The sequence below is a fragment of the Ipomoea triloba genome, chromosome 7 (genome assembly GCF_003576645.1).
Source record: "Ipomoea triloba cultivar NCNSP0323 chromosome 7, ASM357664v1".
Classification (NCBI taxonomy): Eukaryota; Viridiplantae; Streptophyta; class Magnoliopsida; order Solanales; family Convolvulaceae; genus Ipomoea; species Ipomoea triloba.
In genome coordinates, this window is record NC_044922.1 from 6,579,124 (window position 1) to 6,599,860 (window position 20,737).

The window sequence follows — 20,737 nt, forward strand, 5'->3', positions numbered from 1 at the left end:
CCATCAATTCTTGGCAAATTATTATGTGGAATCGAGTTTATCTTGCAAGGTGAATTCGGATCCAAATACACAATTTATATACTGAATGTTCATAATTATATGTTCACAATTTAAATATTGAATATTCACAATTTATATGTTCATTATATCGTGTTTATGTGTCTATGTATTATGAACATGAATTATGTAATTATAAAGTCAAATTATGTGTATTGAATTAGGGTTCACGATATACATTACCTTAAATAATGTACATTCAGTACATAAATAATGTACTTTTAGTTCTTTCAAAAAGATAATAATAATAATAATAATAATGTACCTTTAGTACTTCGTATATTAAAAAATGTACCTTTTGTTTATGGTTCATAGAAAAATTTGGCTAGATGTTATCCGTTAGTAATTAGTGAATTGTATTAGTGGTTAACTGTTAGTTAACTTGATCAATTAGTAGTATTAGTGATTCCAACAAAAGTGTTTGGTAAAATTAACTGATAACATGTAAAATCTTTTAAAGACACAAATTTGTGGGAAAAAAAAATTAAATTAACCACCTAACTACGTGCAAAACTGCAATTGGGTCATCTAACTCAAAAAAGTACAATTAAGTCCTTGAACTATCCAAAATTATAAAATTCAACATGTTTCTCAGATTATCGCTACATATAGTTGTCATTCTATTAAAAATTATTATTTTTATTTATTTTAATAATTTTAAATTAAAAAAAATTCATCCCTCCTTGTCTTTTCTTCTTTTCTTTTTTTTTTAATAAATTTATTTTATTTAAAATTATTAAAATAATTTAAAATAATAATTTTTAATAGGATGACCACCACATTATCCATAACTTGAGAAACATGTCAAATTTGATCGAATTGCATAATTTTGAATAATTCAGGGACTTAATTGCATCTTTTTTCAGTTGGATGGTCCAATTACACTTTTACGTGTAGTTTAGTGGCTAATTTGAACATTTTATCTAAAGTTGTTTTCTAACAATAATTTATTTTTGAAATCCTAATAATTAAAATTTATTTTTGAAATATTAATAAACATTTTTTTCTAAAAGTAAATAAATAATATCATCATATTTGGTTTATAAATAAACTTCAAATTGAATATTATTCTTGAGAATAAATCTATTTTGTTATTTGTTAATACTTTTATTTTTGAAAAAAAAAAATCTTTTGCAAAGGAATAACCAGAGGACTTGATGTTAAGCTATTGCTACAAAAGTTAAGAATAACTTTTTTTTTATTTTAAATGCCTAAATTATCCTGATTTAATTAAAATTTAAATAAATAAATACTCCGTATAATATAACTTATAAGAGTCAATTCAGTTTATATTGCTAAATTATGTCTTTGTTTTTTGTACTTGTGGAATTATATGTTATCTTTAAAATATTATACTTTAATCATTTCGAACCAAAATTAATCTTGAACTATTAAATATTCCATTTGTTAAACAAATATTATTCAACTAATAAGTGATAACTCATTTGTAATATTCTACCTAGGCAAATATCTTTTTTCCGTGTGTTTGCGCATAGAATCAAGTGAGAACAAGACCCAAGTATGAACATGCAAACACAAATGTGTACCGCACAAACTTACAATTTGCACAATATGATATGTGGATTTTGTGATATTAGACATAAACCCCGATGTTGAAGTGCTCCTAATCTAAGGTAGGTCATTGTTGGCAACCGCACGAACACTAATAGGCGTCCGGGAAGGCAAACTCGTCATCCGCGTGGGAGACGAGTCCGCTAGTTTCAATGTGACAAAGTTGATAAAATATCCCTTGGAAGGGGATGAATGCTTTTACATAGAGTAAATGCATGAGGATGTTGATTACCTATGTGAGTTACCTTCTTTGAAAAGACATTGGGAGTGCCCAAAAGGTAACAATGATCACAGTGAGAATGTCTTTGAACATGAATTGTGTGTCTTGCATTTGTCTTTAAATCATGAAATCTTTTGTTTGGATTATTGTGATGAGTTGCATAATAATCATTGTCTTGAAAATGTGAATGTACTTGGTGAAGTCATGGAAGAAAAGGGCGGTCGTGATAGGATTGTTTTTTATGAATATGAGGGGGAGGGGATGCTAACAATGATGAAGGACAAAACAATGAGGGGTGGTGATCTGAATGAGAGGGAGCAAAAGGAAGGAAGGGGTGAGGAGAAAAAGGAATAGAAAAATGAGGGTGATCTTAAGTCGTTGCCTAAGCATCTTGAATATGTATATTTGGGGAGTGGTAATAGCAACCGACCTCACCAAGGAATAAAAGGAGAAGCGCGTTGATATGTTGAGGGTGAATAAGGAGGCCATTAGATGAAACTCATAGATTTGAAGGGGGTTAGTCAGATCATATGCACACACAAGATTTTTTTAGAAGAAGGATCTAAACCGGTAACCCTACCCCAAAAGAGGCTCAATCCAAACACATTTGAAGTGATAAAGAAATTGCTAGATGTGGGTATGATCTACCCAATCTCCCATAGTACATAGGTTAGCCCAACCCATGTAGTAGTGCATGGGTTAGCCTAACCCATGTAGTACTGAAGAAAGGGGATCAGGATAATTGAAAATGACAAGGAGTTGATACCCACGAGGAAGGTGGCGGGTTGGAGGGTATGTATAGACTACCGAAGATTGAATGAAGCCACCCGCAAAGATTACTTTCCACTACAATTGGTAGATTGGTAGACCAAATGGTTGAGAAGGTCAGTGACTATGGGTTCTATTGTTTCGTGAGGGGATGAACATTATTTTCACATCCGAGTGGTTTTGGAAGACCAAGAAAAAAGTACTTTTACATGCTGTTGGATGTCTTTTGATTGTGCAATGCACCGGCCACATTTATGAGGTGTATGATCGCAATATTTGAAGATTTCATAGGGGATTTTAGAGAAATTTTCATGGATGACTTTACAATTTTTGGGAACACATTTGAAGATCGTTTGAGAAATTTAGAAAAGGTGTTTAAAATATGTCAAATGGTAAACCCTCCCTATCTTGGGAAAAGTGTTACTACATGGTAAAAGAAGATATTGTCCTAGGCCATAAAGTCTCAAAGAAGTATTGAAGTTGATAGGGCAAAAACCGCGGTCTTTATTAGAGTGGATGTTGGAGAAAACGAATTTGTGGACATTAAAAATGTTTACAACATAAATCTATCAACCTATTTTTTTTAGTGAACTTGAATTAAAAATGTGAGATATTGGAGAATATGATTTTGCAAACAACTAAATCAGCAACTTACATGGGTTTAATGTCTTAAAGACCCATGCACTAAGAATTGTCAAGATTTGATTGAATGATAAGAGGAGGTGAAATCAACGCGACATACATTTGCGGCGACTGTGAAATGAAATGGAAGGAGGATGAGTAATCCTATCTCCCTCAAACCTATAGAAAATAGGTATATTCTTTCTTTCTTTTTAGTGCATGTACATACTCTTTTTCTTAGCTGTTATGACTTTGTGTTTTGATATCAGTTGAATAATAACTGTTTGTACTGAGTAAAACAAGTATACTTCGAATCTTATTTTTGTTTATATAGACACACACATACACATAACATTGCATGACTATGATTTTCATCCAAACAAAAAAAAAAAAAAAAGTATACCCAAGAAAGGTATACTTTAACTCACATTTACATTTTTTTTTTCTCTATATTGACATTAAATAATTATCATTTACTTATCTATTAAAAAACTCAAGGGCCAAGATATAGCACCCAACACCAACTAGTAGGCTACTGGCTAGTACAACTTTCCCCACTTGGTACAAGTAAAACTACTTATTTTGAACTTTTTTTGGACTGGTTAAAACTACACATTCACAGTTAATTTCTGTAGAAATTTTTTGTCTATTAGAAAGTGCAGACTAAGCAGAAAATTGCTAGGCAGCACAGCATGTGGTCTAGCAATTTATGCATTACAAAATGAATGATAAGCAGTGGAAATAAGTAAATAAATGATAGAACACCAATTCACCAAAGAGAATTAAATCAAAATTACTAGAAGATAAAGTACCTCCCAACGTTGCTGAATAAGGATAAAGATAACATCTGTTTAAAGACAATTTAAGAAAGCACTTGAAAGATTTATAAGGAACTTGGATTGCTTGAACTCTTGGATAGTTACAAATGAGGCCCCTTGAGGGTTATTTATACCCATTCCAACCCCTTAATGGATGGTGGAGATCTACTTAATCTTACAGCTAGGATTTACTCTCTAGAATTCTCCCAAAATCTCACAAGCTTGAGGATTCTCCAAGGTTCTGGAATGTTCTAAGCATCCCTACAACCTCTAGTTGCTACGTGCATGCCTCTAGACTATTTTACAAACTATGAGATATTATGTACAAGTGCAAGAAAACTCTAGAACGATATAACAAACCTCTAAATCTCGTATGAAAGCTGTATGGGCGCTACACTAAGTTAGTCTCTATATTTTCATGGAGATGTTGAAACTAAATTAGAGTTTGTATTTTATTAATGATGTTAATTAAAACATGATGGTTAAACTTTTATGAAGCTAATAATAAATAATTAATATTAATACATATTTAATATAAAAATATATTTATAAATACACCTCTATATATTTTGTATTTATACATTTTCCTCCCATTTCGTTTTCTACAGTTTTTTTTATCTTAAACGTTTCTCCATTTCCAATTGCTTATTTCCTGTAGCAATTGAGCTTGTCGTGCCCAACAACCTTAAAGTCTCAAACACAAACATACTAACATATTAGGAGTTAACTTCAAGCATTCTCTAATTGAGTCTTCTATAACTACAGCATAGTAATTTTTTCTCTATTAATACCAAATTTAATTTTCAACTATAGTAACTTTTGCCCATATTAGTCCTCAACTATAATGGTTAATACACAATTTAATCGACTTTAGTGACTTTTTAAAATTTAATCCTTGATTCTAACCGTTAAAAACTCAATTAAAGAAAACCATCGAAATTGGAGGACCCCTGTTAAACACAAAAAGACATTTAGAACTAAATCCAAAAAAATCATTATAATCGGAGACTAAATCAGCTATTAAGTCCATTTTAATCAAGAGTATAATCAACTTTGCCAACAAATGCAGCACAAAGAAAATTTACATCAGAGATCATTTAGTTCTGAATTACAAGTTGATTATGCAACAATCCACCAAAGTTAAGAAACTAATCAAACTATAACAAAAGTTCATCAAAAATTGTTTTTATTTGCGTTCAGAAAATCACTTCAAAATCAATATGCTCACGCCTCCGGTTGCATTTTTTCGCATTCATCCCGAATCGACTGGAAAAGTACACTCGATAGATACCGCTCCCCAAAGCTAGGGAAAACAACCTGCTCGATAGTTTAGGATCCGGAATTAGTTCAATCCAACACGATAAGTGAAACATTTGCATTTCATTCATCTGAAGAGGCAAGCAGCCGAAGAAGGTGATTAAAGGACTAGATAATCGCGATTCAAGAGGATTCATCATGTTTGGTTATTATATACCTCCAATTTGGGGAAATGCATATATGATTAAATAATATCGATAAATAAAACTGGACATACCGCAATAAGCTTTCCCGCATTCTCAGGTCGCTTTGCAACCACCATTGCAGCAGCTGCAGCTGCTCCCGAGGAAATGCCCACCTGATCACGAAAAATAGTCCAAACGCGATGATGTATAAATATCCCAAGAAGCAATAGAGCATACGATTTGTTTATATTTGTTACAATAGCATATGACTTGAGCAAAAAAAAACCATTACAGGAATAAAGAAAGGAAATAAATCTTATTCATGTTATGCTCGAGGAAATTCCAGGACCGTCAAATTCCACTAACAGGAAGAACTATGAATAAATGAAAAATTCTCGGGTGATCTGAAGAATATAGAAAGCACTAACCAGCAATCCTTCTTTAACTGCTAATTGCTTCGCAGTTTCAACAGCATCATCACTTGATATCTTTGAACGTTTATCGGGAAAAAGTCAGTACATTGAAGCACACATAGTAGAATAGACTCTTTGACACGAAAAATTATGAGGAAAGTTAAAAACTTTATCGATCAGATCTATAGATAATGAAACATGATATACTAACATCACTCTTACGGCAAAATAGAAAAGATTTGAATAAAATATTCAGTGACTTAACTAAGCCAGCATACCTCTATTACTTCATCCACCACCTTTAGATCTAAATTTCCTGGAATAAAACCTGCCCCAATCCCTTGAATTTTGTGAGGGCCTGCAATTTTAAATTGCAGCAACTAGAAGAAGGCTTCAAAACATGAAAATGAATGTAGACATTTTAGTGTCATCTCACCAGGCTTTCCACCGGATAATACGTTGCTTTCTGTTGGCTCCACGCCAATGATCTGATAAGACCCACAACAAACAGAACAAGTAAATAGCAATGCAACATTCATGTGTTCAATGTTCCTGGGGTTTCTGATTGTTTAATTCTCACATAGAATAAATTTCAATCATCAAGGACATAGATGAAGATAACACTACCTTAATGTTAGGGTTTTGGTCCTTGAGAAATCGCCCTGCACCAGAAATGGTTCCACCAGTACCAATGCCTGCAACAAGTATGTCCACCTTTCCTTTCGTATCTTCCCAGATCTCCGGACCAGTTGCTTCATAGTGTATCTACACCAAAAAGAATTAATAAAATCTTAATAGGGAACAATCTTTGGTGTCTAATAATGAAAGTAATAAATTTATCTGAAAATTAACTAAAAAATTGACGGTCAAGTACAGGAAATCTTGATGAATCTAGTTCCTTTTTAGACCACTCCGAAATATTTGGTATAGTCGTGTTTAGAATTCTAAAAAGTCAATCTTCTGTAAAAGTAAGCAAGTTAAATGGAATCCATTGAAATAGTTAATGTGGCAAAGAAACAATCTTGCCTTGATAGAGATACCTATTTTGGAATTTATCGGAAACCATGCAAATGAAAAATAGAGGAAAAAACGAGTAGGTCAAGTATGAAATAACAGTGACTATGAGATAGAAGAAAAACCTTAGGATTTGCAGGATTGTCAAATTGTTGAAGCATATAGGCATTGGGTGTTTTATTCAATATCTCTTCAGCTTTTTGAACAGCGCCTTTCATTCCCGTGGCCGGATCCGTCACAATCAGATCAGCACCGAAAGCTTTCAGAAGAACCCTTCTCTCAAGACTCATCGATGCAGGCATTGTTAAAATGAGTTTGTATCCTCTAGAAGCAGCAATAAAGGCTAGTCCAATGCCAGTGTTACCACTCGTAGGTTCCACCAAGACAGTCTAGACAGGAAGAGAATAAGAACATTGGAAATTGAAAAGAGGTCAGAGATACGAATCATTATCATAACAAATAAGTGGCAAATATGTTATGAACTGATGATAGAGTCTTGAATCCTGTGAGGAATCTGAGTAGTGTTTCATTTACTTATAATTATAAAACCAAACTACAAACCGATTATGGAATATTAAACTTGTAGTTCAACCAGGTTCAACAGATGTATCATTAGCTGAACCGCTTGATTTTTAATTATATTAAAGAAATAGATGTACATGGAAGTTGTATTTATCTCTACCTCTTTTCTTTTTCTTCTCAATTCGGCTCACTGTACATATTATTTTTATTTCCCACAACCGTTACCCAAATGCAGCAAATTCTAAGCCCGCAACCTTTTGCTCTTATCTTCTCCTGCCCTTCTTTTTCTATGTACACTCCCAGCCCCAGCCATTTCTTTCTTTAATTTCTTTCATCTCTACTGTTCTTCTCCTCTTTTTCTTTCTTTTCTGTTTAATTTCCCCTTTCTCTATTTGAAGCAAGGAGCTACAGATCAATGCTCACTAGGCTATCTTTGGATCTGAAGAATCCACTAGTTCTTGATTTGTTCTTCCATGGTCAATTTCTTCTTTAGCAGCCAAGTGCACCATTTTTGGCTTTCATTTTTTTCATAAGCAACCTACTCTTTAATATGAAACCACAGTTTCAGACAAAAGCTATCTTTTTTTATCAATTCAAATGGTTCAATTATAGATTCATATTGCATTCACAACAAACTGCATTATTACCAACCAGGGTGTGTGCCTTCTAGACAACAAATTAAACCTTTCTATACTATGGGCAATATCAAGATGCTGAGCCTACTATAGATGCAGAGACTATCAATATCTCCTGGGGGTGCCATTTGTTGGGAAAAAATCAGGCAAGTGTTTTGGCATTTCAGAGACATTATGCTTAGATACATTACCTTCCCTGGTGAGATAAGCCCCTTCTCCTCAGCATCAGCTATCATACTGAATCCTATCCTGAAGCCAAAAGATATCATAAGCATTACTAGAAGAAATCACAAGTCAAGATAGTTTTTCAATATTTCTTAATGTTTATTACCAAGTTAGTACCGCCAAAAAACCAGAAAACCACCAAATACTAACGATAGAAACAATGTTGCAGAAGGCGCTAGTCAGGCGCCCAGGGGGTGCCTAGCACCTAGGCAGCCTAGTAATTATAAAATAAAAAATAATAATAAAAGGCAGTGTTCCAGACTTCCAGTGTAGAAGACAATAAATATAAATCAAATAGAAGTGTTTTCTATTCTCTGAAACAACATCCAAGGCATTCAACCAAGGCATTTTATAAGAGGAGCAGCCGTGAGGTGCAGGCGAGGCTGGCGACGACGAGGCAACTCCACGTAGTGGCTACAACAATGAGCAGACAAGGAAGTTGAGGAGGACAATGGTTGTGGCGACTGTGACGGCGAGGACTTGATGGCTGGACGACGGCAATGCTCGAACGCTAAGGCTCTGCGGCTGTGGAGAGGGCAGTGCGAAGGATAATGGATTTGTAGTCCATCAATGTTTTGGACTTCTTATTTTTTGGGTCTTAGCCGATTAGGGTTGGCTGAGTTGGGCGCCTAATCGGCCGGCCAACTAAAAGCTGCCTAGGGGTGAAATCCCCTTGGCCTAGGGCGCCTAGCACCAAATCGGAGCCTAGGCGGCTACCTAGGCCGATTTTTACAACACTGGATAGAAATTACATTAAGATGATTATCTATAACATTCAGCTTCATATCCATTGTGCAAAGCTCAAAAAGTAAAACACTAGTGCACACATCAGAGTGGTACAAACCCATATCCTAAAATTGACTGACGATAAGTCATGTTGATATTTCAGATTTGCACACGGATTAGAGTCATTAGACAAGTTTCAGGAGAAGAGGATTGTTTCAAAAAAAAAGGAGAAGAGGATTGAAAAAATAAGCAACAGAGCTTGCATCTCAGATATGATGCTGTTCTACAGTTACAGGTAACTTTAAATTCTCACACATTATTAAAACAAAGCAAACGAGAAACTCTCACCTGTCCTTGACACTGCAACATGGCTCCATAATCTCAAGTTTGGCAGCAATATTTGCAACACAACCTTTTACAATAGTATTCAAGAACACCATTGGTGTGTTCCCTATAAGCTGCACAAGGGTTACAGAAAATAAATCACATCATACTCAAGAATAAATGTAGAAAAAATTAAACTCAGAAAACAGATATACTAGAGTCTCATATGAGAGAAAATGGCATGAAAGAAAGGAAATAAACTAGAAAATAAAGTTTCAATGAACTTATTTTTAGATAGTGTAATGCTAGGCAACCCGCCACTTTTTCACTACATTTCTTTACTGCAGCTAAATCATTCTTTTCATAGCTAAATCATTATTTTCACCAATGAAAATGAGTATTCAACGTTCTTTTATCTAGTGGACCTTTTATTTGAGTAATATAAGGGATTCTACAAGGTAAATATCATACCGGAAAGAAGCATTTTCCTTCTAGATATTAGCTAATTAGAACCAAAAATAAGGCGTTGTGAATATACAACATCCGGGGCATACCATTTAACTGTAACATTTCATTCTTTCGAAGATACTATGGGGGTGTTTGGTAAATAGCTATTAGCTGATTGGGTTAGTGAATTTGACTAGTTTATAATTGATAGAAAAGTGTTTCGTAAATTAGTTGTTGGCTAGTATAGTTGATTACAGGTAAAATGACTCTCAAAAATCTGATAGAAAAAGCTAATTTAAGGAGATTTTTGAATTTTAGCATTTTGGAGCAATAAGCTGGTATAAAAAGCTAATTAATCACACACTCATATTGACTTAACCAAGTCAAACATCTAAGCTAATAGGGGTAAGATAAGCCAAAATTGGCTGATAATCATACTTTCTTCAACGGAAAACAATCAAATTAATACATCAAAATCTCCCAGACGAATCAAACTAAGGCTTATAAAGGTTCAAACTTTAGCTAAATGGGAACAGATTAAAATCGACGCAGATATTGGCCCAGTAAAAAAAAAATCAAGTTATCAAGATAGACATTTCTAATTAATTTCAGACTGAAAATTATTGGTTTATCATATTTAAGCTAACACAAACACAACCCGGATAACAAAATAACAATTTCGAAACTAAAAGAGTCGGTGAGTCACAGACCTGAGTAACATCCTCGGCGATGTTGAGTCCATCGATATGGGTAGTCGACGATGAGGGCTGCTTCACAGACACGGCTTTGCAGGAAATCGTGGGGAAAGAAGCCTTTTTCACACTGAAATAGTGAGCACCCAGACGACAGCGTCTGAAGAAATTAGGTTCGGGGCAGAGGTCGGGCTTGGTGGTGGCGTTGAAAGAGTTGCAGAGAGAAAAGGGTTTGTTGATGAGAGAAGCCATTGATTCTCTCTCTCTATCTCTCTCTTTCCAGATACAGAGCGGCGAGACTAGCAAAAGCTTCACTGATTTTATCTTCGCGTTTCAGTTTTGGATTTTTATGGAAAGGGTATCTGTCTAGTGATGGATATGGAAAGCTCGATGGAAAGCTCGATACAAATAAGCCACTGATTTTTTCTTTTCATTTTTCTCATTTTGTTTTTTTCTTTTTGTGGACAAACTACAAAGCTACAAAAGGAAATTTAAATGTCGTACGATGTATGTTATTTTTTCGTCAATTAAATTTTTAGAAAAAAATAATTATACAAAATATATTTGTTAGAAATATTTTTATTGAGAAAATTAATTAATATATACATACAGAGTGGCACCATAATACATATAACAAATTGAAAGACAAAGAGTTAATATAGTCCTCACTAGAGCTCAATTCCATGACCTTCTATTAAATACCACAAGGTCGCTGAAAATAAATTTTAAATAGATCATTCTCATCTACAGATGTACTCAATCATAGCCTGGGACAAATTTATTTTCCTTCATTTTAATAAATGTAATTTCTAGTTTACCTTAACTTTTGAAGTTAAAAGTTTCACCAAACAAGAAAATAATTTTTACACATTTTTAAATTCTCAATAAAGTTTAAAATTTTTTCGACTAACAAATGCCCTCCCAGGCTTATATTATGTCAATTCTATATATTAAAAATAGAGTATTGGTAAAAAAAATTTAAAAAAAATCAAATCGTAAAATTTTGTAATTGCATAGTAATACTAAAGATTTAATTCCACTAGAAGTTTCTTGTCTTTGGTGACAATTTTAAATTTAGTTCCAGACTATCGTTTTTGTCATTTAACATCTCTGACTATTATTGTTTTGACACTTTTAGTCATTCTCATGACTTTTCATTTTTTAGTAAGGGTATTTTTGTCTTTTCACATTTTTCTTTTGTTATTTTTTCGATTTTGACCGGTTTAATTGGTTTAGGACTTTACTAAAACGATATTTATAAGTACAACTAAAATTATTATTCATTACGGATGGATATACAATTTTTACTTAGGTTTTATTTTTTATTTAGTTAATAAGATTTTGTTTTCTTAATTGTAATTACGATTCTTTTATGTAGGTGAATGTTACTCTCAAAAACTCAAAGGGGTAGCTCAAGTGGCAAATAAATTTTTTCGTGAAAATAATTGTCAGGATAACCCAAGTTTGATTTCCATAAGTAATAATTCTTCTTAGACGAGCGAACGAGAACCGTATGACAATTACACACGAACGATGTACTCTCAAGAGATTAATTTATGAATTCAGTTAAAAGCTTAATGTTATTTATTTTATACTTTTACAAATTTATTTTTCAATTAGTAACTACATTCTTTAAACTCATTTATAAAGATTTGAATAACAAATTTTTATTAGAAAAATGGGACATTTGATGGAATTTTGTGTTCCCAAATTCTCTTTAATTTTGTTCTTCTAAATATGATTTTGCAATTGCTTCTGTAATATTCCATTTTAAAATGTTTAGATAGCTAGATCAATAAATTAGAAAAGTATATAATATAAAGAAGATTGCCCAAATCTTTGAAAATATAACGATTTCATTGACAATCCCTACATTATGAGTTAGGGAATAATAATTCTTATACACACAAAGGAAAAGGTCAAATGACCCCCTGCACCTCCAAAGGGCCAAATCAAAATGAATGGAATAATATGATATTACTCCATATACAAACTAACCACATACCAACAAGATATTTAAAACCATCAAATAAAACACAAATATATATAGAATTTGTACTTCTTAGGGTGCCATAATCAAAATAGAAAGATATGATATTTCAGGTACATTTGAAATATCAAGTAATAGTGTAATTAAAATAACAGTTCGTCTCGTACCTCATAGCAGTTCGTCACGTACCCATCAATCCTGATCTATTCAATTAAATTTTTTATCGATTGAAACGACTGAGAAGATAAACTGCTATAATCATTCTCCCGAACCCAGAGTTAGACTTGGAAAGGCCATGGCCAATCCTTCAAGTCCTCATTATCTTGAACTTTGGCACTACTTCTAATAGTTGCATTTCTAGCCCCACTATCATTTCCATCCACAAAGGCATGGTACCTCAAACACAAAAGCCAAGAGCAAAACCACCCACTCCAAGCAAAAGATCATAACACACAACCCTCCGGCCAATTTCAAGATCAGAGCTCCGTCGTCCTCCCTAACGTAGGACTTGAGCTCCAGCAAGAAATCGGAGGTGCGCGTGAAGATGAGCACCGACACGGCCCCCTGGAAGATGGCGGTGAGCACCGTGGCCACCATGTGGGCCCCGTACCAGCGGTTGGAGCCGGCGGAGGCGGCGGCACAGCCGGAGATTGCGCCGGCGACGGTGAGGGCGTGGAGGAGGATGAAGAAGGCGCCGCAGAGGGAGGGGACGAGGCGGAGGGCGAGGGCGAGGAAAGCGCAGCTGGTGGCCCCGCCTATCAGCAGGTAGTTGGCTAGGAGGAATATTTGGTGGGTGCGGTGATGAGATTTTGATCTTGAATCGTCGATTGAGAGACCCATTTGGGATTAAAGCTCTTTGATCAGAGGAAGAATGGGAAACTTAAGATCTTTAGGAACTGGCTGGATGGGTTTAATTTCTAGATCTTTGATTGAATAGAGAAGATCAGAGGGAATGGAATTGGAATAGGTTTTGAGAACTTTGCATGAGTGATAAAATGGAATGAGGACGATGGGTATTTCAAGCGTACGCGGAATCAATATTTGAACGTTGAGGATACAATTAACGGCTACTTGAGTGATTTGTTTAACGGCTACTATATTAGTTGTCCCAACCCTCAAGCAAATCTCAGATCTAACGTAACTCGCTCTTCTTTTCTTTTTACTCCGTACTATTTTTTTTCCTGGACAGAAGGTGAAATCGCCCCCCCTAAAAACTAAATTATGGTGATTCAATTGATCAACAGAGACTAATCTTTTGTTTACTACACACAAAGTGCTCTCTCAATTTTTAGAGATTACTCACACACTTTCGCTAGTAAGATCTCTCTTTTGTGATAAATTATCTTGAGATCACTTGAACAAGCTACTATTTTTTTTTTTTTTTGTAGGTCAGTATATTTTTTAGCTCTCTCTCTTTTCTTGTACACATTTAATGTTTCACCATACATTCTAAACCTCATATATGAACTCGCATCAAGATACATGAAGAAGGTAAATTTTAAATTACCATATGATTCCAAGTTTAATGTACACTGACTTCAAATCTTCAGATTTCTTATTCTTTGTTTTTCAATTTAGAAAAATGTATACAACTACTTGTTTTGCAAATGTATATAGAAAAATGTATATTTTCAAATTCCATTTTTTAGATTATAATGTTATAAAATTAATCACAACGTTACGTTATTTTAATTGTTCGAATGAAGAAACGTAGGGAGTTTTGAAATGCATGAAATAAATGAGAAAAAAAAGAGGAAAAAATTACATAAAAGCTAAGATAACAAACACTATTAAATAAACTTACAACAATATTAATAAATTAAACTATAAAATATAAATTAAATTATTTTAATTGTTAGGCTATCATTATCTTAGCAAGTGAACCCCTTTCAAAATGATGTGGAAGGTAATGTGAATTCTTTTTTCTTTTTTTTTTTTTGGGTTTTTATTTTGTTAGCTTATGTGGTATGCAAATGAATTTTTTTTATTTATTATTTTATATATTATTATATTTATAATATAAAAGGCAAGCTAGACTTCTTTTGAAAGTGAAAAAATATTGTAGAAAATGTAGAGAATTTACAAATTTGATGATGCGGAAATGAGATCCCCTTTTGAAAGTGAAAGAATATTGTAGGTAAAGCATTAAAAGTATAACAAAATAAAAAAGGAAAGAAGAAAGGTGAAAATGAAAATGTGAAATGTTGCAAGTCTGCAAAGTTTGAGAAAATGAATTGCGAGGAGAATGAAGCAATATCACAGGCCAAATCTACTCTCTTATCTTTATAATTTATAACACTTATTATAACGATTAAATATAATATTTGAAGAATGCGAACAACATTGGTTTCGTGGTGTAGTTGGTTATCACGTCAGTCTAACACACTGAAGGTCTCCGGTTCGAACCCGGGCGAAGCCAATTTCCGTTTTAAACACAACTTTTGCCTACATCTGCGAAACGGAAAGAGTTCTCCTGTATACAAAATTTTATTTTTGGCGCAAACAATAAACAATTCATTAATGATTAATGTATAGGAATATATTTTATCTTAAATTTTGAACATATTTTAAATCAATAGTTATACCACAGACTCCGGTTTACCTTCTGAATATTCATAATTTACATACTAAATGTCTTCAAATTGTGAACATTTAATAAATTGTTGCTCACAACTCTTGCTGCTGTTCGCAGCCTGTTGCAACCAGCAAGTTGCTGCTGGTTGCAACAAACATTTACAATTTAAAATTTTTATAAATTTTTTTAATAATATATTAATATAAGTTATAAAATGTTTGTAGGGGTGTATTCAATTTAGATTTTTAATGATTTTTGTAGACTTTTTAATATTAAAAAGTTTTTAAAAATTTATAAATGTTTGTCATACAGATATTTATAAACTCTTACAAAGTTTATGAATGTTTAAAAGATTCTAGTAAAGTATACAAAAATTCTACAAAAGTCAATTAAATTCATCACTTTAAAAGTATTTGAAAGTCTTTAAAAGTCTTGATTGAATACACCCCCCTTAGTATGTAAATTGTTGACAATTTGAATTGTATGTGAACATTCAATATGTAAATTGTATATTTTGGACCTAAGTTCACCTTGCAAAGTGGACCCGGGTCCACAGAATAATTTACCTAATTCAATATGAGTTGGTTGGGCTAAGCCAAACAATAAAAATTTTGACCACATCACAAAAAAAAGGTTAATTTTTTCTTTAATAGCTTAAAATAATTATATTTATCTGTTTATATATTTATTTTTATTATAATAAGTTACATGTTACAATTTATTTATTTATATATTTTTATAATAATAATTATTAATTTTTAATTATTACTAGTTATAGCACACACATTGCATAACTAAACTAATACCCAATGCTAAAATTAAAATAATTTAATAATTAATAATATAATTTTGTTCTATAAAAGTTAATCAATATAAAATATAACTGATTATTTTCAATAAAACCAAAATATGTATTTTCAACTTATGATAAAAGGTAATAGTAAATAGGAGATAGATTAAATCAAAATACAACTTTTTCCTTTCATTGTCATTTTAAAGTTTTAATTAAATCTAATTTTGAGATATGACCATGTCTTTATACGGATATCACTTATTATAACAAATAGATCCTTTGAAGAAAGCGTACATGAATGGTTTCGTGGTGTAGTTGGTTATCACGTCAGTTTAACACACCTGGTTCAAGTCCGGGTGAAGCCAGCTGATGAGTAATAACTTTTGCCTACATCTGCAAAAAGGAAACAGTTCTCTTTATTTTTGGCGAAAATAATAAACAATTCATTAATTTATAAGTATATTTTATCTTAAATTTCGAACGTTTGTGATCTATTATACAATTCAATACTAATTATTAAAAGAGTTTATTATCAAAATGGTCCCTTGACTATTGCGCAATTACCAATTTGGTCCTCGACAATTTTTCGTCCCCAATTAAGTCCCTCGACTTTGAAAAATTTAACCAATTTGGTCCTTCGTTTATTTTGCCGTTAAACATCCGTTAAATCGAGACCAAATTGGTAATTTTGCTATAGTCAGGGGACCAAATTGGTATTTTTGCTATAGTTAAGGGACTAAATTGGTAATTAATTTTTCACTGAAATGGTCCCTTGACTATAGCAAAATTACCAATTTGGTCCCTTGACTATAGCAAAATTACCATTTTGGTCCCGATTTAACGGATGTTTAACGGCAAAATAAACGGAGGACCAAATTGGTTAAATTTTTCAAAGTCGAGGAACTTAATCGGTCACGAAAAATTGTCGAGGACCAAATTGATAATTTCACAATAGTCAAAGGATCATTTTGGTAATAAACTCTTATTAAAACATATTATAGACTTTATTTGCTTTAATTAAAGTGTATGGCAATTTGTTGGTCAACACGTTTGTGATCTATTACAAAGTAAACCAATACTAATTATTAAAGAGTTAATTCTATTTTTGCTCCTAGATTTATAGGTGACAATCCACTTTTAGTCATTTTTTATTAAAATATTCACTTTTAGTCCTAGTATTATTGTGGCATCACCAATTTTGGTCCTTTATCAACAAATCAGTTTAAATATCGTTAAATACAATGACATTCCGGTCGTCAATTATGAATGTTTTCAAAAAAATAAACATAAAAAATATAGCGGTTCAACATACTTTGTATAAAAGAGATTGAAATGTCTTTGTATTTAACCATACTTCAACGGTTTTGTTGCTGGAGGACCAAAATTGGTCCTGCCACAATAATACTAAGACCAAAAGTGAATGTTCTAATAAAAAATGACTAAAAGTAGATTGTCACCTATAAATCTATGACCAAAAATAGAATTAACTCAATTATTAAAACATATTATAGACTTTATTTGGTTTAAAATTTACAAATGATATAGTTACGTTGGAAAAGAGTACAATACTATGTCTCTTATACAAACTCAAAGTAAAAAAGTGTCGAGACAATATTGATTTTGTATATGGTACAAACTCATAGTTTTTACCATTCATTTTAAGGTAATACCGAGTGATAGCATAAATTGTCTAGGGACAATAACTATGAAAGTATACAAGTCATAGTAGTGATTTTACAAGTGGAAGGCTATAGTATATAGATTGGTTACAAGGAAATGAAATTGGGGGGCTTTGCTCATGTTGGGAAATATAGTAACATCTTAAGTCCAAAAGTTCTCTATAGTGGTGGAGGCTCGATTTTATAGTGTAAAGGAGTGGGCACATGCTGAGCCAACTTCTTCTAACTACATCATCTCTATGGTGTAAGTGCAATGTGTACACTATCGAGCTCTTCCACCACGTATTCAATTTTTTGCCCACTAACTCCACAACATGGTGGCGAGTTTAGTATTCTTAGTCTTTTCAAGAACAAGGGATGAAAGAACATGTTTCTTTTGTATTTAGTATGACTGGTAGCACCTAGTCACCAACATCTTGATGTCTTAATATTATAGACACACCTATCTTGATGTGTCTAAATACTTGAAGATGTGCGTCATAATTTTCATTACATAAAAGGCATATCTGGATGGGAAGATAAATCTTGAGTGGGATGTTGGGTTGCCAAACTTTGGTTTTGAGAGGATATTTGAGTCATGGACTTCATTTCAAACTATTGATCTAAAGTGGTTGACTATATTCTTGAGTTTCTCGATAGTTGGTAGGGAGGTCCTTGAAATTGACATTGATAATTTGGATCTAACAAGTAGCAACACTCAACTAGTATTGCATTCAAATGTTTTTATTTCTTGCCAATTTCTTCCTATAAAGAAGCGTTAGGTGAAAGGTCATTTCACATATTTTGTCCTAACCACGTACCAAAGCTTGCTAACTGCATACTTTTTGTCTTAACTGCGTACTTAGTTTAATTTTGTTTTTCTATTTATTTGTTTCAAGTCTCCCGATGTCTTTCTCCAAAGGAAGGAATGTCAAATTCTAACAGTTATAATGTGTGCATACGTGATTACGTCAACACCAAGTACGACTGCAATGTTTACTTGGCATCATCTTCTAGTAGTTTAGAATCTTCTGACTTTTAGCCAAACAAAAGAAGAATTATTTTATGACTTTCAGTTAAATACCATAAAATGAATCATTTTTTGAAAATCATTTTTCATAAAAATATTTGGTTTGTTTCCGAATGGAGCGTTAATAAAAATTGTAATAAACGACAAAATGTGACAACACAATCAGGTTGTGAAATTAAATGTGATGGAATAACAAATTAACAATGCCATAGTATGTTTTCGAAAAAAAGAAAAAACAATGCCATAGTAGTTGTGGAATTTATAATATAAAATTTACTTGGTATAAAATCTATACTTCTGGACTAAATGTCTAATGTGATTTTTAGAAATACAGATTAATATTACTTTTAAAAGATTCGTTGCACAATAGGTTTCGTGGTGTAGTTGGTTATCACGTCAGTCTAACACACTGAAGGTCTCCGGTTCGAGTCCGGGCGAAGCCAATTTTTTTCCACGGCATTTTTAGCATGCATACAGACCATCGACAGAGAGAGATTTCCGTAACTGTATACGTAGTCCGCATTTCTTAACAATCTGAAACTTTAATCGTATACAAGTTTTATTTTTATCAAAATAAATAAAAAGAAGTAATGTTTAATTTATTTCATCTTCTAAACTAAATTCAAAACACAATTTTATAGGGATGCATATCAGAATTTAAATGACACTAAATATATAGAACTAATCTCCCGCTATAGTTGATGTTTGTAATCGCCTGAATCTAAACTGCTTGCTTGTATTAGTAATTTTTTTCCCACTTCTACTCAACTCTCTAAATGGTATATGAGACTTCATGTTGAGCAGTAAAAGATAAGGGACCTTAAATAGCTGCAGACCATCAATACAGTAATCTAAAGGTTTCCTATTGAACAGAGACTGGGAAGTCAAAGTCATGTACCCCAAAGCAAACAAGGTGACAGATGGTTTTTAGCCATAGTTGCTGTTGGAAGAAGATGTGCCTGGGTCAGTGTAAATGTGTAATTGTGTAATGATGCTATGGATGAGATTAGGCATCTGCTCGACAGAGACAGAGACAAAAACGTAACACTGTGACCAGACATTAATCTTGTTGTGTCTTCCTCATCCCTAATCCAAAAAATGACATAGATTAATGAATATATATTTAGATTCTTTTGCATGTTTAATATGGTTGAATTTGGGATAAATTTATAGTATTATTTTAATTTTAATTTTAGTAGACATGTGTCTATATTATAACATGGACCCAAATTCAATATGTAATTTTCTTGACCACCTCTTATGTAAATCATAAATTTTTATTATCCAAACACCTATAATAAAAGGCGCAATCGTTATACCATGAACCATAATCCAGCTTACTATATGAACCATCGACACGAGATTCACTATTAGTATATTGAATGTTCATTTTTAGTAAATTGAATATTTATTTTTATTTTCTTTATGTATTGAATATACATTTTTAGGGTATACTACTAAAAGAATAAAATTTCAATATATTATTTATCTGTATTTTACTTTGGCATTTGAACCCTGATTCATAGTAGGGAAAAAGGGTCAATAAACCCCTAAACTTGACCTAAAAAGTCAATTAGGTCTATAAATTTTTAAAAAGTACAATTACACCATTTAACATGTTAAATTGAGACAATGAAACCAAAAAATCGAATTCGGTGCTGGTCATTTCGGTTCAAGGTGAAAATTCGGCGGTTGGTCACCTTCCCCACCTTCCGCCAGTTGTCGCCGATCATCGAATTTTCACGTCTGAATTTAAATGACATGCAATAACATATCATTTACTGATTTTTGGGCTTCATTACCTTAATTTAACATTTTAAAAGGGTGTAATTATATTTTTAAAAGTTTAGGAGCCTGCAACATTGAAGGGTTTATTTGACAATTTTCTATAAATTGCCTAATAGGTGTTATTGGGCCGCTCTGTATTTTATTTTGGAGGCCCAACTTTCAACTTGGGGTAGGGTTTTGATATATACAGCATCCACCATGTTCACCTTTCCTTCAGACGCAGGTCAGAGAGCTAATACTGTAGCGGTCTCTCTTTCGCAGCTCCAATGGTGAGACCCTATCCCTGTGAATGCGGCTTTACATTTGCATGTATATTTTGAAATGTCTGAGTAAAATTAGCGCAGAGTATGATTTACAGGAGTTTTTTTTTTTTTTTTTTTTTTTTTTTTTTTTTTTTTTTTTTTTTA

At 32.7% G+C, this 20,737-nt stretch overlaps 2 protein-coding genes, 2 non-coding genes and 1 pseudogene across 5 annotated transcripts in view; 3 read left to right on the plus strand and 2 right to left on the minus strand.

The window, feature by feature from the left end:
- Positions 1–5,057: 5,057 nt before the first annotated feature.
- Positions 5,058–10,858, minus strand: LOC116025612 (cysteine synthase, chloroplastic/chromoplastic-like). 2 transcript variants are annotated; one of them, XM_031266912.1, is made up of 10 exons: positions 10,515–10,858; positions 9,382–9,491; positions 8,274–8,331; positions 7,051–7,314; positions 6,539–6,676; positions 6,348–6,399; positions 6,190–6,239; positions 5,927–5,986; positions 5,591–5,671; positions 5,058–5,373 (listed from the first exon to the last, which is right to left on the minus strand). In XM_031266912.1, exons 1-10 carry the CDS (start codon positions 10,746–10,748, stop codon positions 5,281–5,283), a joined length of 1,140 nt encoding a protein of 379 aa, XP_031122772.1. In that variant the 5' UTR covers positions 10,749–10,858; the 3' UTR covers positions 5,058–5,280. The 2 variants fall into 2 exon arrangements, with proteins under 2 accessions (XP_031122772.1, XP_031122771.1); XM_031266911.1 differs by having other exon boundaries at positions 6,190–6,269; positions 10,515–10,856.
- A 1,476-nt stretch (positions 10,859–12,334) lies between these two features.
- LOC116025049 lies at positions 12,335–13,541 on the minus strand (annotated as a pseudogene).
- A 1,290-nt stretch (positions 13,542–14,831) lies between these two features.
- TRNAV-AAC lies at positions 14,832–14,905 on the plus strand. The gene has a single exon. It is a non-coding gene; the product is annotated as a tRNA-Val (tRNA).
- Positions 14,906–18,911: 4,006 nt separating this feature from the next.
- On the plus strand, positions 18,912–18,985 carry TRNAV-AAC. The gene has a single exon. It is a non-coding gene; the product is annotated as a tRNA-Val (tRNA).
- Positions 18,986–20,542: 1,557 nt separating this feature from the next.
- The window catches only part of LOC116026188 (60S ribosomal protein L5), a 3,300-nt gene continuing 3,105 nt past the window's right edge, over positions 20,543–20,737 (plus strand). The window contains exon 1 of the mRNA XM_031267658.1: positions 20,543–20,599. Within this exon, the coding sequence (XP_031123518.1) occupies positions 20,597–20,599 (3 nt within the window). The 5' untranslated portion in view covers positions 20,543–20,596. The remainder of the gene's footprint in view (positions 20,600–20,737) is intronic.